Source organism: Capra hircus, chromosome 23, assembly GCF_001704415.2.
Source record: "Capra hircus breed San Clemente chromosome 23, ASM170441v1, whole genome shotgun sequence".
Lineage (NCBI taxonomy): Eukaryota > Metazoa > Chordata > Mammalia > Artiodactyla > Bovidae > Capra > Capra hircus.
Genome location: NC_030830.1, coordinates 35732706 through 35757676, shown reverse-complemented (window position 1 = coordinate 35757676; position 24971 = coordinate 35732706). Strand labels below are relative to the sequence as shown.

The 24971-nt window shown below is 55.9% G+C and overlaps 1 protein-coding gene across 1 annotated transcript in view; it reads right to left on the bottom strand.

Annotated features, from left to right (window-relative positions):
* The window catches only part of KCNK5 (potassium two pore domain channel subfamily K member 5), a 40480-nt gene that overhangs the window by 3563 nt on the left and 11946 nt on the right, over positions 1-24971 (bottom strand). The window contains exons 2-4 of the mRNA XM_005696286.3: positions 3271-3382; positions 1938-2104; positions 1440-1608 (exon numbers count right to left, since the gene is read on the bottom strand). Of these exons, the coding sequence (XP_005696343.2) occupies positions 1440-1608; positions 1938-2104; positions 3271-3382 (448 nt within the window). The remainder of the gene's footprint in view (positions 1-1439; positions 1609-1937; positions 2105-3270; positions 3383-24971) is intronic.

Genomic DNA, 24971 nt, shown 5'->3' with positions numbered 1-24971 from the left:
AGGGCTCTGGTCCTAAGCAGGTTATGATGATAACCAGGGCCCTACCCTCTGCACATGTGCAGAGCAACTCATCTGATTGTTTAACACCCTGTGATTGGTGGGCGCTATTCCTTTTTGCTTTTTTAACCAATTTTACAGATGGGGAAACTGGGGCAAGTGTTTGGCATCTTGCTGGAGCGAAGCAAGTACAATTAAAACATTTTTCTGTGCTTCCCTAATGCAAAGGCTTCTCCTTAGCCTGCTCTGGGCCGCATCAGCTAAAGACAGGATTGTGCCTCCGTCTAAATTTGTCTTCCAGGGCAGCAGGCTCAGATCCGCCAGTGTCAATGCAGCATTCAAGCCTCCCTTGCTTCTCTCATCCACTCAGCTGCCAGTCCCAGCATTCCAAGCCTCCACTCACAATGGGGCGGGAGGGCAGTGACCTGTCCCTGCTTCCAAGGAAGGGGGCGGGGAGAGACCAGAGGCCCTGGGGCAGAGGTAGGGGTCAGCGGCCAGGGCAGCAGGCACTGGGGCAAGCACACAACGGCTCAGTAAAGGCGATCGGGGCTTTTTCAGGAAGATTAAGAATCAAGATGCTGTGCAGCCCACGGGCACAAGGACATAAGTGGCTGACAAAGGGGTCAAAGAATCTTATCGCCGCCTGGATTAAGGAGGGGAGGGGTGGGAGGGAGAGTCCGGGCCAGAGGGAGCGGGGCAGCTTGGGAGGAGGCCTTTCTTGTCTTTAAAGCTGCCTGTGGCAAGAGCCAAGTTTCTGGCCTCTGAGTCAAGTGTCCAACACAGCGCCCTCATCACCTGTGAGCGATGGAAGGAGGCTGCTGTGATGCGGAGCAGCCCGACTCAGCCCACAGGATCTGGGGGTAACAGACACAAACCCGGCAGGCGGAAGGCCCTGTCTCTAGCCCACAGCGCACCTAAGGCCCTAAGCTCACGTGACGGGGAAGAAGACAGGAAGAGGCCAGACACAAGATATGAACAGAGAAGGAGAGAAAAGCCACCTTCTAAGAAAGGAAAGGGCCTTCCCAGGGGGCGCTAGTGGTAAAGAACCCGCCTGCCAGAGCAGGAGACGTAAGACTTGGGCTCCATCCCTGAGTCAGGAGGATCCCCTGGAGGAGGGCATGGCAGCCCACTCCAGTATTCCTGCCTGGAGAATCCCATGGACAGAGGGAGCCAGGTGGGCTACAGTCCACGGGGTCACCAAGAGTCAGATAAGACTGAAGCAGCTCAGCACACACGCAAGAAAGGAGAAGGGAAAATGCCTGCAATGACTCTCCGTCTTGGGCTCCTCCTATAAGCGGCAGGGCCGGGTCAGGACCCCACTGGATGGAGACCCAGGACACTGGACGCCTACCGGGGCCCCCGGGCAAGGACAGCTGAGCTGAAACTGGAGGAGAAGCAGAGGAAGAGAGGGCAGGGAGGCAGAGGCAAGGGGCAGGACTCACCGGCCACGAAGTCGCCGAAGCCGATGGTGGAGATGGTGATGAAGGAGTAGTAGAGGCCCTCGATGTAGTCCCACTCCTCCGTCACCATGAACACGAAGGGCGGGATCACCAGGTGGACCAACACTCCCCACAGGATGAAGATGGCTGTGCACGTGATCTGCGCCTTGCGCTGAGGGATGGGCAGGGAGACCAAGTCAGACAACGTTGGGGGCGGGGGAGACTGGGGGAACCCAGCAGAGCACCCAGAGTGTGCTGAGGAGGTAGCCAGAGGGGAGGCCAGCTGGGCGCCAGGCCTGCAAGGAGGCTCACTGCCCATGGAAGGAGGGGGGTTAGCGACATTCCCAGCCTCACCTGGGAGGGCAGGGGGCTCTGAAATGGCTCGCTTGCCATCTGTCCCAACACTTCCGTACTGGGATCCAGGGATCCTTCCCACCCCAACCACAGTCACTTGCCAGGGTCCTCCCCACCTCTGCCCAGGACCCAGGGACGGAGACATACCAGGCTCACGCCTCTCTTGGTGAGGAACTGGCCCAACCTCTTGGCGCGTCCCCCGAAGAACTTGCCCAGGGCACTGATCCACGTCAGACAGAGCGGCACCCCAAAGAGGCCGTAGAAGACACAGAAGAGGCGCCCAGCAGGGGTCTTGGGGGCCACGTTGCCGTAACCTGAGGAAGAAGAGAGTGAGATCAACAGGGCCACAGTGGGTGACGGACCCAGACTCAGGGTGGCCCCCACCTCCACCCCCTCCCCCACACACAGCTGGAGGAAAGCTCATTCTCGAAGATCACTTGACACTGATCTAATATCAATACCTAAGCAATGAAATTTTCCTTGACCATGCTATGATCTTGATCATTCACAGCAAATGATGGTATGGGCTACGTCCTCTCCATCAGACTGGGAGCTCCCTGAAGGTGGACTAGGCCTCCACCACTAGTAAGTCCTGTCCTAGTCTGTATGGGACCCTTGTGCAAATTAGAAGGCGTAGGTCAATAGCTTCCCTGGGCAGACACTCCAGAAGCACTGTAGCAGATGGTCGCCGAAGATGGCCATTCATTTCTTTTCTTTGAAAAAAATTCCTTGTTTTATTTTTGACTGTGCTGGGTCTTTGCTGCTGTGCACGCGCTTTCTCTAGTTGTGGTGCGCAGGCTTCTCGTTGCGAAGGTTTTCCTTTTTGTGGAGCACAGACTCAGTAGTTGTGGCGCATGGGCTTAGCTGCCCCGGGGCATGTGGGATCTTCCCTGACCAGGGATTGAACCATTGCAAGAAAGTGAAAGTGAAAGTCACTCGGTCTTGTCCGACTCTCTGCGACCCCATGGACTGTAGCCTGCCAGGCTTCTCTGTCCATGGAATTCTCCAGGCCAGAATACTGGAGTGGGGAGCCGTTCCATTCCCTTCTCTAGGGATCCCAACCCGGGAATCAAACCCAGGTTTCCCGCATTGCAGGCAGATGCTTCACTGTCGGAGCCAGCACGGAGTAAGTTATATTCTAAACCCCTAACTTCTGGGATGGCTGGTTATCAGTCATAGACAACCAGCGCAGACACCCAGATTGGTGAGTAAGCAGGGGCTGGGGGTTATGCAGTGACTAAACCTGCTTGACCTCCCACATGGCTCTGGCCCTGCTGTGTCGTTTCTACTCCAAGAGCCCAGGTCAGGACTTCTGGAAGAAAACAGTCTCCCACGCATGGCCAGTCACCAAGCACTTACTAAATCTCCAGGGGTGTGTCAAAAGGACAGCGTGCAGCTGGCCCAATTTTAACCCCGACGAGGTCATGTGACCAGAGCTGGGGCATGGAAGAGGGTATCCTGAAGATCTCAGAAGGCTTACCGATGGTGGTGATGACTGTGGCTGCAAAAATCATCGCGTTGGGCCAGTTCCAGTTGTTGAAGGTCTGGTTCCCTGTGATGGCCACGCCCTGTCCTGCAGCATCAGATACTATCTAAAAGGAGATATACAGTGAAGATCAGAGAGGAGGTCAGCACATTATGAGCCTCCTTATAAGTATTCTTATTAAATCATCACAATAAGAAAGTGGCAATTATTGTCTTCAATTTATAGGAGATGAAATATTTTATAGAGGATCAGAGAGGTCAAGTAATTTGCCCAAGGACACATAGTTGGGAAGACTATGAATCCCAGTAAACTGAATTCAGTAGATCTGGAAGATGTCAGAGAACGTGTCTTTCTAACAAGTTTCCAGGTGATGCTGATGTTATGACCCAAGGACCACACTTTGAGAACCGCGCCAGATTTTATGCCTCTGAAAGAGGGCAGACATGGTACAGAAAAGACAGAAGGACCTCCAGAGAAGTGTGCTACTTCGGGATTGCCCTGGGAGGGACACCCCCCAACACACAGGCCCTTCATACCCCGGCCCCCATTGTCAGGGCACCAGCTAAGGCCAGCTCAGAAGCTTGTGGACCCATCTTCTGAGGGTGGACTCATCAGCTGGTCTGGTCATCAAGGTGGTATGTACTTTTCAGGCTGACTCAAAACCATCATATCAGTTCCCAAGAAGCTCCTGGCCACTTTGGAGAGCAGGTGAGAGGTCACCTGGGGAGGTCTACTGGGAGGCCCAGGGAGAGGTCTTTATTATCTATTCCAGGAACACAGACAGCTGCCAAACCTGTCCACCCAGCCTCCACCCCATCCTTGAGGGTTGCCTCCATTCACTCCACCCACCATCAGTGGGGGCCAGGGCTTCACAAGGCGGCTCCAAGGAAGTGCCAAGATCTGGGGTCCTGGCCCTGCCCCCAGAGAGAGGCCCAGGATGGACCATCCAGCCCAGAAACCAGGAACGCGACAAATTCCCCCTAGAAATCAAGCCTAGGACCGAGGAAAGACAGAGACAAGCACGGGAGTAGGAAGGAGACAGGAAAACTGGAGTTCTACCCGTGGCATGATTGAAGTTTGGTGAGAAATGAGGGAAGGGTGGGCTGTCCTGAAGGAGTGTGCTGTTTGAAGCTGCAGAAGGCCAGTGTAAGTGGATCTGCAGACTTCGTCAAGAATTTTCCATGATGACATGCTCATCTGACAGGCTGTCAAACCACACGGCTCACTGCCCTGCCTACCCCCTCCCCACCCGCCCTGCTATTTCCTGCTCATTTCTCTGCAAAGTAGAAAGAGGGTGCCACGGAGCTGGCCAGACACTTTACACCAGGACGTTCAGATAGGAAAGAGGCCAACTGGTCCATCCAGTTGTAGGTTAACTCAAAAGGTTTCCTAAGCCATGACATCTATGTTCTAAGCAGGAGAATGAAATGTCCCAGGGCCCGGGGTGTAAACAGATGGCAAGGAAAGCAGGACCACTCAGCCGCCTTTGGCTGCAGTCTTCGCTATCTGAGATCCCCATCTTATGGGGGTGGGGGGTGACGAGAGGAGCGCCGTCCTCAGGAGGCACAGCCCGAGACGGCTGACACTGACCGGGAAATCACAGCACTGGAACCCCACCCCTGGTCAACCCCGTGGAGTCTCAGAGGAACAGGAGAGATGTCAGAAGCGGCCTCCCCACCTCCTTCTCACACAAAAGGAAAGGGTGAACTCTAGAAACTCCAAACTGAACTCTCGCTGACTCCTCTCTGGAGACAGCAGAGCACTTGGCGGATTCAAAGAGGAAGCGGTGGGCACTGGAAGCTGCTAGCACAGGTTCACCAGAGCAAGTCATGCTCAGCTAAGTGCATCTCCCACTCCAAAGAGACTGCAAAGCCTTGAAGTTCGGTGGAATGCAGTCAATCCAGATAGCAGGGAGGCAGCGGAACAGATGGGTGCAAAGATATTCGTGTGGAGAAGACAGAGAAATGCAGGGAGGAACTGGGATTAATCCCGGTCCACATAAAGGCAGACAAACAACCCCAAGAAGTACTGATCATTATCAGTGTGGCCTGAGGTCTCCATCATCGTGCCAAAGACCAGGCCCCTTGAATCTTTTAATCCAGAGCACAGCAAGGAGATAGATGGCTGACCAGTTTCATCTGCAAGGGTGCAAACCTGGGAACAAGGCTGGGGTGGGAAGACAGCTGACCCACTGCAATGGCACCATCTGCACTGGAAAAATGGGCTCAGTGGTGAAGAATCCGCCTACCAACGCAGGAGACACAGGTTCAATCCCTGGTCTGGGATGATCCCACACGTCACGGATGGATGAAGCCCTTTTGTACCACAACTACTGAGCCTGTGATCGAGAGCCTGGGACCCCTAACTACTGAGCCCACGTGCCACAGCTACGGAAGCCCAAGAGCTCCAGAGCCCACGCTCATCAACAAGAGAAGTCACCGCCAGGAGAAGCCTGTGCACCACATCTAGAGAGCTGCCCTCACTCACCGGCACTCGAGACAGGCCCGCACAGTGACAGCAGGTCCAGCACAGCCAAAATAAATAAATAAGTAATCCATTTTTTTTAAGTTGAGATCTAGCTTTAAAAAAAAAAAATGGGCCCAAACTAACGTCTTTTAAATTTTTCACGTTTTACACTTTGGGTTAGAACAGACTGACCCAAAGGGTCAAAGGGAAAAGGGCTTGGGTTTTAGCTGACCACAACCCAACAAACACTAGGGTGGCTGCCAAAAGAAAGAGAGGCAAATACAATCTCAGGCAGTGTCAACACCTTCTCTCTTCAGGGCTGGGAGGCAACCAGCCCACCGCCCTCTGCAGGTCAGGCCACACGCGGGGCACTCTGCTCCACTCCTGGCTGTCAGACTTCACGACATGCTAACCTAGGGGCCAAGGTCCTGGAGGAAACAGCTGTGCATGCGTTGGATAATGAGTTCCGCCGGAATGGACTGCCCTTGGTTAGACATCCATTTCTGATCATAGGAAGTTTAGACCCAGGAAGACCAGTACCCTTCAGGGATACTGAAGGTGCGACTGCAGCAGGGGTTCTCAGCTGGGGAGGCAGCACCCTCTGGGAATGTTTGCCAGTGCTGCCTGAGTGGGCGCCTCCCATGTGCTGGGCACCGTTTGGGCACCAGGGAGAGAGCTTCAAGAGAGGATGGAATCCCTGTCCTCTTGCACATCTACTCTCGTGGCTGATGGGATGCTGCTGGCATGAAGTGGGCAGGGACCAGAGAGGTGAGACAGCCCCACCCGCCATGCCCACACTGTACCCACTGAGCCCCACTGGACTGCCGAAGGTTACCTGTGACTTCAGAACCATTTACTTAAGTGCTGGTGACTCAGTGGTAAAGAATTCGCCTGCAGGAGGCACAGATTCAATCCCTGGGTGGGGACGATTCCCCTGGAGAAGGAAATGGTAACCCACTCCAGTATTCTTGTCTGGGAAATCCCATGGACAGAGAAGCCTGGTGGGCTATTGTCCATGGAGTTGCAAAAGAGCTGGACACAACTGAGCGACTAAACAATAACGAGGAGACATCACATGTAAGAGCTGGCAAAACAGGGTAACTGAAGAAGGCATTACTGTTGGGAGCTTTGCAGCAGAAAAGCTGGCTTCTTGCCCTTCACCCCACCAATGGTGTGTCCTTTGGGGCCTCCGTCCTGGGTTATCAGGGAGTCACAGCCCTATGCACAGTCCCCTTCACCCCCATTATCTCTCCACAGTCACCCAGAGAGGGGCGGACAAATGGGGGCATTCCAAAGAGCCCTAAGCCCCCCAGGGCCAGAAGCGCCACTCACCCTTACAACAGTCCAGTGGCAGTAGTTACGTCCGCAGGTCAGGTCAGGAGACAGAGGCTGAGAGCTTAACTGGCAGAACTGGGCCAGGTTCTAGACTTTCTCTTGCAAGTCAGCTGGGCTCCTCACCTCCCTCCCTTCCCTGCTCTCCCTGCTCCTGGATGCCCCAAGCTTCTCTGCCCAGGGTTTCCAAGCAGCTGGCCTGCGGATCAGCTTGCCTCCATCCCCATGCAGGGAGAGAGAGCAGGATTTCAGTGCTGCTGTGTGTCAGATGCCTCTTGCCGGGGCTTTTATACATATTCCCTGACTGGCTCTTCCCCGAATTTGCCAGACATCACCTGACAGGTGAGGAAAGCGAGGCTTAGGGAGCAGAGGTCCGGATGTGAATTTGGGCAGCCTGCTCCCTGTTTCCACCATGGGTCACTGTGGCTCCAGTCGGAACAGCTCACGGATTAAGGTCAGGGGCAGGATCCCACAGGTTGGTGGGACCCTCTCCCCTAGAACAGAGAGGCTGACCTAGGATTGAGGTCATCCCTGGGTGAGGAGAGCCATTAGACACATCATCTGGTCCCCCAGGGTTAGGGAAGCTGCTTTCTCGGGAGAAGGTGGACCTTGTTCACGCACAAGATTTAACTTGGCTTCCAGATTCACACAAGACAATATTTTCATTTTCCACATCACCCTAGAGAACGATGGGAGAGGGGGATCCCGCAGACAGCCTGGGCCCAGCTCTGGTTTGAGGACAGAATGGAGCTCCATCTCCGCCCCACCCCTGCCCTGCCTGTCATCCTTGCAAAGAAGTGGCTGTGATTTATTGGTGGGGGGTTGGTGGTTACCATGCACCAAACGTTGTGCTGAGCACTTTATGTGCCTCCAGCCCATTTAATGAGCAAAGAATCCTGCTGGGAAGTCACCATAATTTTTTTCATTTTGCAAACGAGGACCTGAGGCTGAGAGGTTAAGTAAGTAACCTGCTGCTGCTAAGTCGCTTCAGTCATGTCCGACTCTGTGCGACCCCATAGATGGCAGCCCACCAGGCTCTGCCATCCCTGGGATTCTCCAGGCAAGAGTACTGGAGTGGGGCGCCACTGCCTAAGGGATGCTAAAATCTACGAAGCGGGGTGGGCGGGGGAGCCAGCCGGGATCTGGGTTCTGGCTGCAGGAAGGAGGCCGGTGCATACCTCCACCCCTTCGCACCACCCGGAAAAACAGTGCCCTAAAACCAGCCCATCCACTCAGACAGAGCTCTCAGGGAGGAGACACTCACACCTCTGCCTAGGCTTCAAGCAACATGCTGCCCTGACTCCACCCTCTCAGAATCTCACTGTCCATGAAGTCTGAGTTCCCTACGGCGCCTCATCCCCCAGGGATACGGGGTTTCCTGTGCAAAGGTAGCTGCCAGGCACCCCCATCCCGGAGATGCATTCTGCAGAGCTCCAGAAAGGGCCCATCCTGCCCACCTGCGGACACGGGCAGCAGGGCTGAGGTCCAGCCTTCCCTTCATCAGGCCATAAGAGAACACTTTCGGGTGGCAGCCAGCCTGTGGATGGCGGCTACGGGGCACCCACAGGGCCGCTCCCAACCTTGTCTCCAGCTCTGTGTCAGGCCTCACACTGGGATCACAGAGCCCCTTCCTGGCCACGTAGGATCGACCTCAAGGATGCCAGTCTCTGCTGGACCACATGTCGGAGGCACCCAAGTGGTTGTCCCTCACCATCCCTGGCTGCATCCGTCCCTAACCCATTCCACCTCCGCTCACTTGGTCCCTCTGGACTGCAAAGAGAACGAGGCCAATGCTCATGTGTGCAAAGCACGTGGAAGAGTAGGAAGAACATTTACCGTCTCTCACTTGGCCCTCCTGCCCCCCCCCCCGCCCCAGCCACCTTGGGAGGTAGGGCATGGTTTATTACTCCTTGTTTCATAGATTATGATAATTCATATTTGAATAGTAGCTGATATTTGAGCACTTGTTTTACGACAAGCACCAATCAAAGCATTTTAAATCAGCTTGTTGAGTGTTTATAACCTTGTAAAGGAGGTTCTCTTCCCTCCATTTACAGCTGAGGCAAACAAGGCACAGAGGCTGAGTAACCTGCAAGGCAGTGGTGGAGCCAGAGCGTGGACCCAGGCCGTCTGGCTCTCAACCCCTCTTCTGTCCACAGACGGGGGTGTAGGGTATAGGCTTCTCGGCTACGGGAGTGACCCCAGGTTTCTAGAACACAGTCAGACAAATGCAAAGGAAATAGCCACAGGAATGCAGAGACTGACTCCCCTAGAAAGTAAGCTCCATGAGGGCAGGACTTTTATCTGCGGAGCACGCATTTATTAAGTGCGTGAGTGAACGAATGACTGAGGGCATCTTCCCTGACCTCGACTGACTCCGCCTCCCACATCCTTCCTTCAGCTCCTTCTCAGGGTTACTCTGCAGGCAGATCTCATAAACCACCCCGTGGATTATACTGTGCATCAGCAACAAGGTGCACGCTTTATCTGGCAAGAGGGTGGGAAGCAGAGTCAAACCCCAGTACGAGTGGAGCTGGTGAGGTCAGGGGAGGGACGCAGGGCTGCTGGGACCGCAAGCATCCAGGGGTGGAGGGATGGGCGCGGTAACCAGGTTTCGAGAACAGAGGGCAGACCCTGGAGGTCAGGGGTTGGGAAAGGGGTCAGGTGAGGGGGGCAAACAAAAGCCCCCTTGCCCAAGATGGCAGAGCGAGTGGCAGTGGGGCTGGGAGAGTCCCTGGAGTGACCAGAGGGACCGTCCCTCCTGCCAGAAGAGGGGGCCTGCGCCCTCCAAAACTCTTCTGGGGGGCAGTGGGTGTGCGGAGAGCGGGAAGAGGGCTATAAAGGAGGGCGATAGGGTTCTCCAACCAGATCCGTGCCCTCACCCTGGGCAGAGGCTCATGGACACGTGCGACGGACCTGGGGGTTACTTCGTGGGCAGGGGGTCCTCTCTCAAGTGCTGGCACCAAGTTCCTGTGTAAATCACACACTATCAGCCTTAGTTTCTCCATCGGTCAAAAACGGCACCCACTCTTGAACACACCCCGGAAGCCCTGAATGAAGGTAACTGGAGTCAGTGTCACGACCACACGGTACACGTGGCCTTCAGGAAACCAGCCCCAGCAGTGACCTGACACTCCACTGCGGGCCCCCAAAGATAAATCAAAGGGCGTAGAATTTACGTCTCTGCACCTGGAGGCCAGGCCTGGATGAGACCAAAAGGTAGGGGCCCCTGGAGTCAGGAGGCCTGAGGGTTGGGGGGTGTGTCCAGGCTCCTCCCAGGCAGCAGAGGCAGGGAAACAGAGGCAGACCCAGGACGCACCGCCACAGCCCTCAGACAGCCCATCTCTCTCGACCTCTGCCCTCTAGGGGCTCCCAGCCACCCTGGCCGGCCGCCTGCATGGCGGAACAAGGACACACGCTGGTCCCCAACCCTGTGCTCACTAAGGTGGGGTGGAGGCCAGGCATGAGGGCTTCTCTGAACCCTAGTCTTAAAGCCCCAGTTAAGACATCCCCCGGCTCCACTGTCAGCCCAATGCCCATCCACCTCCTGGTCTCTGGGCTGGGCTCTTCCTGTACGTCCACGTTTGACTGTACGCCCATCCTCAGGGAAGGGGGCTGGGGTGGGGTCATGATCCCACAGGGAGTTTGTGGCAATGGGTCGCGGGGGCAGAGTCTTAACAGAACAGACAGAAGTGGGGATTAGTAAACCTATCATAGGCACTTTTCAGGCAAATAGATGCTGAACAAGTCGGGCTTGTTCAGAACAATGTTTCTCACGTTCTTTGACACTGCAAACTGATGAGCAGATAGAGGAGAGCATGGGCGGACCCCGGAGCCCACGCACTGGGGCTCCCTGCGGCAGCCTGAGCGGGGGAGAGGCCGCGGTTGCGGGGCGCAGTGGGTAGAGCTCGCCGTCCAGCTGTGTGGCCCGCCCTCCCTCTGAGGTCTTTCGGGGACTGCCGGCAGACCTACACTATCAGTATCTTGGCGAGAAGGTGAGTATCTGTTAACCTCTTACTCCCAGGACAAATTAGAGGCGTGAAGACGATTATCTGAGCCCTCCATTATCTCCACTCCTCTCACTCGCCCGGGCTCAGGCTGACTCAGCTCCTCAGTTCAGTTCAGTCGCTCAGTCGTGTCCAACTCTTTGCAACCCCATGGACTGCAGCATGCCAGGCCTCCCTGTCCATTGCCAACTCCCGGAGTTTACTCAAACTCATCTCCGTCGAGTCGGTGATGCCATCCAACAATCTCCTCTGTCGTCCCCTTCTCCTCCTGCCTTCAATCCCTCCCAGCGTCAGGGTCTTTTCCAATGAGTCAGTTCTTTGCATCAGCTGGCTAAAGTATTGGAGTTTCAGCTTCAGCATCAGTCCTTCCAATGAACATTCAGGACTGATCTCCTTTAGAATGGACTGGTTGGATCTCCTTGCAGTCCAAGGGACTCTCAAGAGTCTTCTCCAACACCATGGCTCAAAAGCATCAAAAGCATCTTCCCCAACAGGGTTGGGGAGGGGTGCTGGGCTAGTCTTCAGAAAAGGTGGATGCCACCCAACTGCTGGGGCAGGGGCTCTCCCCCCACCCAGTGGAACTACCCGGAGTTTAAATAAACACAACGCCTGGGCCTCACTCACAGGTATTCCTTGAGGTTGACCTAGGTGCTCAGAAAGCAGTTAACAAGCTTCAGATTAGTCCCCTTATCTGCTGCCTAAGCGGGGGTGACGTGGGTGCAGGGCTCAGCCTTCCAGCTCCCCAGCCAGGAGGCAAGATGTGTAGGACCCTCCCCGCAGCCCAGGTGGCCAGGTGTGGCTAGGAGGGCAGGATCTGTTTAGGAGTCGGGCATTGGCAGGGGCCCAATGGCACCACCCTGACACCTGCCTCCCAGCTGTGGGCCCGGCTCACCCCGGCCCTGACTCTCCCAGGCGGGGAACAGGTGCAGAGACGTGGGGGCAGGGCCCTATCTTGTCTCTGTTAAGACTTGACCTGGGCCCTTGCAATGTGGACTTTGTAGACTTGTATTTTGCTTATCTGCATTTTCACTTTTGCTCCAATCCTGCTTATCTGCTTTTTCAGTTTTGCTCCGATGCCTGTGGTTTAGTTGCTCAGTCGTGTCCTACTCCTTGAGACCCCATCGACGGCAGCCTGCAAGGCTCCTCCATCCCTGGGATTTCCCAGGCAAGAATACTGGAGTGTCTTGCCATTTCTGACTCCAGGGGATCTTCCCAGACCAGGGGTTGAGCCCGAGTCTCCTGCATTGGAAGGCAGATTCTTTACCACTGAGTCACCAGGGAAGCCCGCTCCAGTGTCTACCCAAATACCTATCATGTTTTTAGCAGAAAGAAAGTATCAGTCGTTCAGTCACGTCCAACTCTTTGTGACCCCATGGACTGTCGCCTGCCAGGCTCCTCTGTCCATAAAATTCCCCAGGTAAGAAATACAGGAGTAGGAAGCCATTCCCTTCTCCAGGGGATCTTCATGACTTGGGGATCGAACCCAGGTCCCTGGCACAGCAGGCAGATTCTCTGCCATCTGAGCCAGCAGGGGAGCCAAGAAGGAAAGACAAATTGCTGGAGACTTGGTTGGTACACTAGGAAGTTAATGTAGGGTCTGAAGACCTTGGTTCAGTTCAGGTCACTTACTGAGATTCTCCAGGAACCAAGGTTGGCCTAGGACCACAGGGGTCCCCCTGTCTGAGCAGGGGACACTTTTGTATAATTCGCATTTTCCTTTGTCCAGAACCATAACTTCTGAGCCTAGTTCAGCGCCTCCCAAGCTCCACTTCCCCTCCCGCCCCCGCCCCCCCCAAAAAATCCACAGCCCATTTGAGAAAATACATTTTCATTCTCAGGATTCAGCTTACTGGCCACCAGCTCCATCTCTTCCCGAGGCCCCAGCAAGCCAGGCTGCTTGAGTCAGAAGCGAGTCTTATTCTTCACCCCACTTCCTTCCTTGATCCCCCCAGATCCCACTGCAGGATGAGGAAGGCGCCTCACTGTGCCTTGGTCCCTAAAGGACCATGCCTGGTGCCAGCCAGGCTGCCCTCCCTCAGCCCAGGGAGGAAACAGCAACCGGAGGATGCCCTGGGGTACAAAATACAATCCCTTCCCAACCCCAGAAACCCACACATCCTCACCAGGCAAGGTGGAAAGAGGCACCCAACCCCACCCTCAAGGCATCTCCCAAGGGGAAGGGTCACCACTACTGCTTCTTAACCGGGCTGCATGTGGAGACCACCCGGGGTTGGGGGCAGCTTGGGGAAATACTCCTGCATGGGTGCTACCCTGGGAGATTCAGACAGAAATGGTCTGGGGTGTGGACTGGGAACCAAGTTGCTGAAAAGCTGTCCCAGATAACTAATATTATGTGCAGCCCATTTCAAAACCACCATCCTAGACTCAAACCACCCTCTCTCCTAGTTACGGGGAAGGCCCAGTCCAGCCCGCCCCAGGGGTCAGCACGGCAGCCAGGGATGGATGGCTGTCCTCCCATCTGCCCTCGGGTTTCCCCTCCCGGGCCATCTCTCAGCAGCTTGCAGAGCTCAGAGGCACTGCGAGGTCTCACGCTCGTGGGGAAAGCCCAGGCCAGAGGTAAGCGCATTTTCAGCAGAAACCTCTGGGTTTCCGACTTTCTCAGGCCCGGGAGCCCGTCTGCTCTCAGGAGGGACAATGAAAACAAGGCAGGTGACCCTGCCCCCATTGTTCTCAGGCTGGGTCGGTAACACGCCTCCTCCTCCCCTGGGGCAGCTGGGCGCCTCTCCATGAGAGCAGAGGCCAGGGCAGAGCCCTGCAGGGATCGGCTGCCCCATGGAGGCCTGTGGGTTTGGCTAAAGCAAACAAGACTAGGGCTGGAGGGGCCGGAGCTCAGGATGGGATGTCAGCAAGTGTTCTCAGGCACCTGGAGGGCCAAGCTGATGAGTGACACTGGAAATCCCGGTATGAGCGGACACAGGGGACCTCCAGGGCCAATCCTGGTCCCACGGCCGTGCTGCCCGAGAGCGACCCTGGGGAGTAGGAAAGAACCCCCTCCCACCCAAACAGAGACACCAGTTGACCCCAGAGGCATGTTCTCAGACTCCACTCCCTGCTTCATTTTCTGAAGGACTCGGGGCAGGTGGCATGTCCAGTGAGACTTAAGGGACAAGAAGAACACCCTTCACCCACCTGCAGCTTCCTGATCCCACAACCACTGTCGTGCTCCAGGGTGGCTGTGACCTGGCTCATGGCCTTATGCTGGCATCTCTGCCCTGTCTGGGATGCTTGACCTGGATTCATGACCAGGCCCCTTCCCTGCCCCCAGAATCGAGACCCTGGGGGTGTGGATATCTTTCTACTTTGATGGTTACCAAGAGCCATCTCCCAACTTCTGGGCCAACAACTCAAAGGCAGAAATTAGTCAGCCAGGACCCCTCCAACAGGCCCTCCTTCCCCGAGGGGCGTGGGTCACCAGGGAGTGAGAGGTCCCTGCAGGGGATTTGGCTCCTGGCTTGTCCTTTGCAGGCAAGCTGACAAATCTTTCTGGGCTCCATTCAACTCCTCTGTAACAAGGCTCTGGAGGCAGAGCCAGCATCTCCCTCCTTCTGGCCAAAACCCCATTCATCAGGTATCTTTCCTACCAACAACTCCTCTGGCCCTAATTTCATTCGAGACTCAAGACCCTGTAGGCTAGGCAAGCAACATGGATATTGTATTTCCATTTTGTAGCTGAGGAAACTGATCAGAGAGGGCTAGTGACACAGAAGAGGTCACACAGCAAGCTCAGGACAAAGGACAGAGCAGAACCAGCCGAAAGCCCAGACTCTCTGTTGAGGGCCCTTTCCACCAAACAAGTAGACTATCCATCTCGCCCCCACCTGGGGTCAGGCTCAGAAATGCCAACCAAAGTGGAGCAAGGAAGGTGAGTGATAGGAGAGGGGCAGACCCGGGTGATGGAGAGCTAGAAAAGGGTGTGCAGTTTAATCCTGCTATTCTATCAGATGCGCGTTTGCTTATGTCCCCTCCTCCTCCTCAGAGACGCCTTTGGTTTACCCCAGCCTGGCAGCGGGATGGAAGCAGTAAGCAAGGGAAGTCACCAGCCCCTCGAGGTTTCCAAAAACAGCGCTCAAGCAGGCCACGAAGGAGGTCACAGGAACTGCTGATCCGCCGTCTCCCGGTCCTGGGCTGACGACCTGACGGAGATCGGGCTCATCAGCAGCCCCTCCCTGTGCCAGCCTGCCTCCCCCGTCTTCACGGCAGCCTGGACAACACACCCTGGGACAGCTAACCCACTGGGAAACCACACCCTCAAGTCAGGACCCTCTGAGGCAGACCTGGGGCAGAAGAGCTAAGACTGGGCTTTGGCACAAACACACACAGCTTCAACCCCCGGCTCCATGGCTCATCAGCCGGTCACCTGGGGCATGTCCTCTCGCCGATCTGAGCTTCCCCTTCTGCCTCTGGAAAGGAGGGGCACCAAGACTCTCTTGGGTTGGGATGCAGATTACGTGAAATGCTGTGTAGTGCAGTGCTGGAAATACAGGGTGTGTGCTGGGCAGAAAAGTAAACTGGGAAGAACGGGGGGCGGTGGTGAGGTCCTCTCCATTTTGGGGGTTTGTGCCCAGGGCACAGGGCCTCCAGAGCTGGAGACGCAGAGCTGGGCAGGGGTCACCTGGAAGATCAGAGCTTGCGACAGTACTTATCTCCCCATGCCCCAGGATGTTCTATTAGGATCTGCTGTCTGGTTGGTAGACCACGGGCTCTGAAGGCTTTCAGAGAAAGAGGTTTCGCTCATTTTCATTCCCAGAACCTGGAACTGGCAGGTGCTCAGTATCGGCCAAACAACGGACTCAGTCTCTGAGACGTACGCCTTCCAGGGCACAGAGGTGGGTGCTGATGCTGTATGTAACACAGGTTCCGGCTGGATGAGGTGGGCACTCCTGGCAGAGGTGGCCGGCCTGGGCCAATGGCTTTGTGTTTCTCTGCCCAGTGTGCCTGTCATCCCACCCCACCCCACCTGTCTGCAAGTCCAGAGCCCCCAGAGGTCCCAGCCCTGGTGACTCAGCTGCACGGCAGACTTTGGAACCATCAGGATTCTGGAGGGAAGAGGCTGGCGGGTGATGAAGGGTGGGGGCCTGGAGGCAGGGGAGGGGGGAAGAAAATGAAGCTCTGTTTCTCCTGGGATCCTGAGGACAAGGCTCCCCCGCAACTGACACCCCAGGATCCCCCTCTCCAGGAGATGAAAGCTGCCCACCAACCCCACATTCATGCCACCCGGGAATGCCCGTGCCCTTGGGAGAAGGATGTGGCTGACACCCTCACCTCCGGCCCTCAGAGGACCACATCCCAGGCCCCCGGCAAACTGCCCCCACCCAGGGGCCACGCGAGCGGCCTCTCCATCTGCCTCCCCTCCTTTCCCGCTCCGTTTGCTGTGGCTGCAGCTCCGGGTAATAAGTAACTGCCCATCCTTGAAGTTTAGGGTTCTGACGATAAGGGATTATTAAGTCTACCCATTTATCATCATTTGTTTAAGATGACCAGGTGGTTAAACTGTAAACCTCTTCACTAATGAAAACAAGAAAAAGCCAGAAAGATACTAGGCGGTGGTATCAGCCCTGCACGAGGAGTGGCAGCGGAGCCTCTCCATACCCATGAGGTCACCCTCCACGTCGGTTTATTACAAACCACCCCTGTCCGCCCCAGCCTGGCCCTGCTGCCTCCATGCATGACCCGACCTGACCCTCTTCCCTCTCCACAAAGCCCCCTGTAGGAGTCCCGAGAGCCAGCCACCTGCCACAAAACCCTTCCTTATTGTCTGCCTCCAACCTAAATCCCCCCACCGGCTGCAGTCCAAGCCCATTTCCTTTGGTTCAGTCTCCAGCTGGAGACGGACAGCAGCTGGTCTCCACCGTCTCTGGAATAAATTGCACAAGGAACCACCAGTGCGCTGGCACTGGCGTTTTGGGGTGAGTGGTACTCTTTGCAGGGTGGGGCGCCTTCTGCCTCGATGGCTCTCACCGCCAGAAGACACCATGAGAGACCAGGGCCAAGACCACGCTGCTGACAACTGTGAGCATCCCTGGGCCGGATGCAAGGGGGGCTGGGTGCCCCGAGGTGCAGACTCCTCAAGCCCCCGGCCGGGCGGCTGGAAACAGACATGGCACCACACCAGGTGAATCAGGGCTCCAGCCACCAAGGCCCCTATCTGGAGATCACAGGGATGAGAAATGAAAGAGATCCCCAAATAGGGGGAAAGGAACAGAGCCTGATACACGCAACCCGTGCCCCCTACCCTGGCCACTCCACCACCCTTGTCTTTCCTGCCCAGCATAAAGCACAAAGGTACAGCTACTACCTCTGCTTTTTCCACCCTGGGAGGACAGAACGCCACCCTCCTTCCGGGCATGACCAGGGTAATGCAACACAGAGCTGTTTTGTATGAAGGTGTGGAAAAGTACAGCCAACCTTCTTCACACCTCTAGAGGCTGAGCTAGAGGGGTTGCGGTGGGGGTTAGGAACACCTCCCATCCTCTGACCTGGGGCTCAGGACCAGGGACAGGCGAGGCCACAGGAAATGGAAACTCCCCCAGTGATGCAGCGGGAGAACCCAGACTCTGAGACAGCCCCATGGTGAGACACCGGGAGGCAGGAAGGACCAAGACCAGGCCACACGCTCCCTCATTCTCCTTCATCAGGGCGTTGAGTTTAAGCAAGGGCCTTTTCCAAGCCTGCTTAACCCCCCTAACACCTACCCAGGCTCTGGCAGCCCTTAACCTTCCTAGGGTCATGCAGGAACTTTTGACACCCAGACCTGCACAACATCAGATGTTTCCCAGCCCTCCTCGTCATGGCTTCAGTTTCTTGACTGACCCAATGGAAGACAGTGCTGCCCCCTCTCGCCTCCCCCCATCAATTCACAGGGTTATGGGTCGAAAGGCTCAATAGACGAGAACGTGATGAGCATGAAGCAGGTGCGCCAATAAAGCTGAAGATGCCCCGACTTGGAACTCCTGGTTTCTAAATACCTGCTGCTGTTGGTGGTAAGGCTTTCTCCCAGCCTCATGGTGCATTGCGTGTGGCCAGGGGAGGCTCAAAGACAGGAAAGCAAATGCCAGCAGATTTCCAAGTCACGCAAGGGTCAGTGGGGGAGCAAGACCTCCTCCTCAAGTGGCTACATCCTGCCCTCCTGCAGAACCGAGTTTCTCATGAAACACTTTGAGTGGCAGCTGGCATGGAGACTTCTCAGGTCCATCCAGGGAGGTCCATTTACCGCCAGGTCTGCTGAAGATGGCAGTCTCATCTGGGCCGCTAGGGTCTAAACTAGAGACCTAGCAGTGGGCTTCCAGGACACAGTCTGCCCTCTGCCCCATGGGTCACCTCCCAGAAACTGCAGGGTGACGTGAGGACCAGATGGAATGGGGCTCCTTTTACCCTTCCTCCCACTCGGAGGCCCTGAGCTGTTCCCCTTTCTGGAGTTGTTCCCGCCCCTATGTTGTGGTTCAGTCACTAAGCCGCATCCGACCCTCCTTGACCCTACAGACTACAGCACGCCAGGCTTCCCTGTCCGTCACACACGCCCAGTACGCACGCCACAGCTGACCAGACACCAGCCCCCAAAGCCCGTACAGAACCAACCACCCAACCTAAGCTAACCCAAGGAAAGATGCAACCAGAGTCCCAGGCAATCTTTCCTCACACGATGCAGCTCAGGTCGATTGACTCCTTAAGTACTGCTGCTGCTGCTGCTGCTAAGTCACTTCAGTCATGTCCGACTCTGTGCGACCCCACAGATGGCAGCCCACCAGGCTCCCCCGTCCCTGGGATTCTCCAGGCAAGAAGAGAAGCCAACGTGCCCTTAGGAACCTCAGCAGATTCCACTAGCAGACTCTCTGTGCTGAAGGAACCCTGTGGCTACTGAGCCCTAGGACTGTGGGCAGTGTGATGGAGGAACTAAGTTCAAATTTTATTAATTCCATTGTTTTTTTAAATTCTGGGGCCATGCTGTGTGGCATGTGGAATCTTAGCTCCCTGACCAGGGATCAAACCCACACCCCATACTGCATTGGAAGCAGAGTCTTAGCTGCCAGGGAAGTCCCTAAATTTCATTAATTTTAATTAAAAACTAAACAGGTACAATAGTTAGTAACATCATGTTAAAACCGATTCGTGGCCTGTGAGTGCTAATTACCATACTGATGCAGTCAGACACAACACATCTACTTAGGCAGGGAGGGCCTGCTTTCCCCCGGACCCCCAGGGCTCACCCACGCCTTGGGTCACAGTCTGTAGTGTACTCTTGACTCTGAATGACGTGTGTTCCTGGGTTGTCCCAATTCTTTCCTTTGCCTGCGGTATATTTTTTGTGGTTTGGGGGCGGGGGCGGTGGTCCATCCCTAAAGGCAAGGAGGCAAAGTCTTCCTGGGCCCCAGTGGGAATGGTAAGAGCTGAATACACACTGAGGCCTTGGTCTCTGCAGCACCCCTCTCCTTGTAGGAGACACTGACCCCAACACAGGGGACAGCCCCTGCGACTCCCCCAGCTCTGCAAGGCTTCTCCCGGGGAACCATACTCTCTTCTTGGTGACTACCAGATTGTATTCAATCTCAGACTTCTTGGTCTGCACACTGAAAGCCCGCCTGGTTTCTCCAGTCTTTGAGACCCTTCTCTTCAAAGTGTTCAACAGCCCTGCTGCCCAGGAAGTCAGCCCTCTGGCAGCTCAACTGAAAAACAATCACACATTGTTTAGCAATTTCAGAGGTGATACTAGTTTTCAGAGTGTGCGCCGCCGTTAACCCCGTGTTTATTTGTGCTTTGTGTACCTCATGCATTAAAAATAGCCAGGGTAGAAGTGGCTGATGCTATGTGCGTGCATCTTACCCTTTCAGAAAATTCAATTTCTCACAGTACAACTGCAATACAACAGCATTTCAGAAAATTAGGGAGGCAGAGACAGAAAAGGCATCAATAACCCTGCTTCCAATTCAGCGCCGCTGGCCTTCTGTTTTCACATCGAGTTTTCAGTGATTCAACCCAAACTCGGCACCAACTCAGAAAACGAGTCTGGGCTGCCCTCACCCCAGTCTCGTTTCTGTCTCTCTTCCAGTCTGGCTCATAGCTCAGCCCCACTGAGAACACCAAATTGAAGCCCTGGAAAACCGCCCCCTATTCCAGGGCCCCAGCAGGTCTCCCACTCCCCAGGTCAGAGCCCACCGGGTCGCTCAATAAGCAGGGATCCAGCTATAAGCAGAGCAGTGGGTGGGGCAGGGAAGCATGGCGGGGTGCTGGGGGGGTGGGGAGTGGAGAGTGTGTGCACAGATGGAAACCAGCTTCGGGAAGGGAAAATTTTCAGACTTGTACACAATGACTCCAACACAGAGCAAGTAGGAGAGACAGGGGATCAAGCAGCTCTAGGCTCTGGGGCATTCCAAAAAGAGCAGGCGTGCCCATTCACGGAAACCTGTGAACTCTGAACCCCTGGCTTGGTGGAGGCGGGCACTGTCTAGAGCAGGACTCAGAAGTGCCCACCACTCCCCCCTCCACGACTTGGAAGTTGCCCTGGCGTGGGCTTGGGGAGCCAGCTCTGGGTCCAGACATGCACACCTGGGGTGCGGAGGGGGCAGGGCGTTGGGGAGGGGGACTGACGCACTTCTCCAGGCAACCTATGGACCTATCCCAACAGAGGACAGAGTGTCCCCGCTCAGGTGCATTGTGCACAGCAGCGGGGTGGGGTGGGGGTGGGGGGGCTGTCCCAGAGTTCTTGCGGGGTCAGGGTAGAATCTGGCCAGGCACGGCCCCCACTGGAAGGACAGTTTTGCAGATTGGAGGTGGGCTCTGATGGTCCTACGTTTGGGCTGTGGGGACTGGGGGACAGAGGTCAAAGGAGAGGTAGATACGGCATCGTGGCTCGGATGTCCATTAATCATTACCCTCTCACACAGCGAGCGATCTCAGATCCAGTGGGGCACAGTTAAGGGCCTGATGGGAGGAGGGAAGGGGTGCAGACAAGGTACAACCCCAGAGCAATGTGCTCTCACGTGGGGGCAAGGAGGTGCTCAGAAAATGAGGGGGCTCATAGAAGGCAACCCTCAAGGTCAGGGGAGCCCTCCCTGGCATCTCCCCCCAACCCCCACCTACAGCAACATTTCTACCTTGGAGCATATGAAAGGCCCCTACAGCCTGCTGTACCTGCATAATCCTTCATATACATCGCAGGGCCTTAGGTAGGTAGGTAGGTACGTCACGTACAGCTCTTGTGACCTCACGCACTGGAGCCCACCAGACTCCTCTGTCCATGGGATTCTCCAGGCAAGAATACTGGAGTGGGTTGCCATTTCCTTCTCCAGGGGATCTTCCCGACCCAGGGATCGAACCTGAGTCTACCGCATTGCAAGCAGATTCTACCAACTGAGCCACCAGGCCTGGCCCAACCTCAAAGGCAAGGCTAATGTCTAAATATGGCTCATAATTCCCACAAACCTTGAACCAGCAATGGGCAAAGTGCTGGCGCTCAGTGAGACTCTAATCGGCCTTAGTGAAGAAGTCCTTGGCTCAGAGAGAGGAGGGGACCTGCCTAGTCACACAGCAAGTCCGCTCAGCCAGGCCCAGGACCCGGCTCTGTCTTCGCGCGTCCCCGGGGGCTGGGGGAGGTAGGGTGTTGAAAAGCTGATAACCAGGACACCCTCCCTTTTCCTGCTCCCCGGGGGGTGCTGACAAGACATTACTGCACCAGTGAGCTCAGCCCACTCAGCACTCTCCCTCGGCCAGAGGCAGCCCTTCCACCCACTGCTCCAAAGGGGGCGGGATGCTGCGGGGTGGGGGGTGGGGGGCGGCGTGGTGCAGGGCACACATCCAAAGCTAACACTGTCAGGATGCATTCCTCGACCCGGGAGGCAGGCGAGAGAGTTTTATTTGAACAGGAGCTATGGGGAGGGCATGTGGCTGCCGTTCTTTCTCCTCCGGAGAGTCTGAACAGGTGCCGTCCTGCACCCAGAGGCATGGGGGGAACAAGAACCTTGAATGAGACACAAGGGGCACCCAAGCCAAAACCAACACTCACGTCCATGAAGGGCTCACCCACCCCGGGGGTCCTCTGCTCACCGCAAAATAGCCAGCCTGACCTGAGTCGTGCAAGCAGATCTGAGCGGGTGATGGGAAAGGCAAGGCAAGAGCTGTCCCCTCCCCAGGGGGAGACCACAGTCCCAAGAGGGGTTAGCCCTGGGGAAGCCAAGTGGGGGACAAGTCACAAGTGTGGCTGTAGCTGCTGGGGAGATTCAGACAGGAACCCCATCGCCAAGAGGCAAGCTATACTTCCCTCTTCCAGGTCTTTGATTTTTTTTCTTGAGAGCTTGGACTCTGGGTGCCCTGACCCACAAATCCTGCAGTGAAGGGTCAGGGCCTGACAGGTCCATAAGGATGCCAGGGGAGTGGGCTGGGAGCAGGGATGGAGCTGACGGCACCTGCCCTGAACTGTGGCACTGACTTACCTAACCCAGGTTTCTCCTGCTTTCAAACCTTTCACACTGCAAATGGTGAACAAACCTAAACCAGGTCAGGAAACAGCGATGTCAGGACCCACAAAGGCTGAAGAGAGCAGTGCCCAGCAAAGGGCCAGTGAGCAAGCCCGGTGTGCTTTGGGGTGGAGGGGGCGGGGAGGGGGTGGCTAGAGCCAACAGGATCCAGGGAGAAGCCAGTCTCTAGGAGGGGCTGGTGGCCCAGCACAGCTGGTAAAAGAGGCCCTGATTTTAGGACATCACGGAGTCTAAACGGGGCAACTCTGCGGGGCTCTGAACCCAGAGGCTTGGGTTCAGGCCGACTAACTAGCTTTTGCGTGACCTGGAATGACTTATTTAATCCTCTGCCTCAGTTGTCTTATCTGCACATGAATTTGCACAGCACCTATGGTCCCCCTGTAGGGAGTCCCTGAGGTGTGAGATGGCTCCCACCTGCTCTTCCTTCACCAGGTGCCAGCTGTGGTCCCTGCTGTCGAGTGATGGCTGGAACGCCTCTCTCTGCCCCCACCTGCAAGGTGACTGCCGTTATCAGCGGACACAGACCTGAGTTCCTGGTAAAGGTTGAGAAGTGCTGTGAGCGTGCAGGGTTTTAGACAACCTCCTCACCCTAGGGGCATGGCCTCCAGTCTGCAGCAGGGATCAAGGGTAGGGATCCAGACAGAGGCAAGACCCCACAGGGAGCAGAGTCTAGATCTTTTGGGGCCGCTGCAAGGACCCTGGCTCTTGGCAAGGATCAGACTCAGAGCCTAGGTCTCTGCAGCGGCCCATGTGCTCTGGACTCTGCTCCCCCCGTGTGGTCTAAGTCTGCGGGGGAAACCATGACAGGTTTTCTGAGTCGGTGGTCCTGATGCAACTCTATCAGAATCCCTGACTGCTGCAGCAGTGACCACCTCCCACTTCCCGAGGCCACTGCCTCCAAGAAGCCTTCCCTAACTGCCCCACTTAGCAATACCTACTCCTTTATTCTACCTGCCCCGCCCTGGAGAGCACAGTAACCTTGGAAAAGTTACATAACCTCCCAAGGCCTTGGTTCCAGGACTGTAAAGGGAGGCTAGTTAGATAACCATTAAGCTCCCTACAGCTTCACATTTTATGACTTGCTGCCAGGAGGAGCACACAGGGCTGACCCTCCTCCCTCATCCCCGCCAGCCTCCAAGAAACCAGCCAACAACACCTCCTTAGGCTCAAACCCTTGGGGAGCAGGGTCCTGTGAAGGACCAGCGAGGCATCAGGTCATTTCTGCCCCAGGCTCTGGATGGCCCCCCAAACCCTGTGCGGTGAGGGGGTTGACCACAATTTCAACCTCTGCTTCTTATTCCAGAAAAACTCACTAGTGGGTAGGGAAACTGGCGCTCCAGGAAAGGGTGTGCTGGGGTGGGGCAGGTTAGGAAATCAGGCCAGGTTAGTGTAAGTGAAATAAAGGCTCTGCAACCCAACACATATGAAGATTTTTGATTTAAAGGCTGTTCAGGGCTTTGATTTAAAGGCTGGTGGTCCAGTGGTTAAGAATGTGCCTTGCAATGCAGGGGACACAGGTTTGATCCCTGGTCAGGGAAGATCCCACATGCCTCGGAGCAATTAAGCCCGTGCACCACACCTACTGAGCCCACACACTGCAAGTACTGAAGCCTGTGAGCCTAGAACCTGAGCTGCACAATGAGAAGCCACTGCAATGAGAAACCCGGGCACCATAATGAAGAGGAGACCCCACTCATCACAACTACAGAAAGCCTGCATGTGGCAAGGAAAACCCACCACAGCCAGAATAAATAAATGAATGAACGCTTCTCACCAGGCCTCAGTTTTCCCATCAAGCAAAGGGGATGACATTTCCCAGTCAGACCTCAGAGAGATCACAGGAAGGCACTTCAGAGGAGTGGCTGTGCAGAAGCCCGTAGTAAGGCCAAGGGTGGGAACCTAGCGGGGCCAGGGGATGCAAACCCCAGAAGTCACCCAGGTGCTGCAGGCAACACTGGGCAACAGTCCCGCTCCATCCCCTGGGGCTGACATCCCAGTCAGCTCAGCCCCGAGGGGTGGGCGAGGGGTGGGCGAGGGGTGGGCCGCGGGGTAGAGAAGGCCCAGGGCAGGCTGCAGTCATGCCTTCCTCCTTCTTCCCTGCTTCTCCCCCCGCCCCCCTGCACGTCCACGTGCCCCGTGGTTTCCATGGCACAGGGTCTGGGGACACTCCCTGACAGGCGGGAGGACCTGCTCATCCTCTTTGCAGCAGGTTTCCACCAGGCCTGCACACACACTGGGTAAACATCCACACGGAGGAAGGAATGGGTCTCCGCTCTGTCTCAAGTTCCTTGAAAGCAGAAATCACCTCCCATGGGGAGGGCAGGCCTGCTAGGCCTGCTAGGCCTGCTCACTACGATGGGTCTTGCTAAGCCCAGGGGAAAGGAGTAAGGGGACTCCTGCA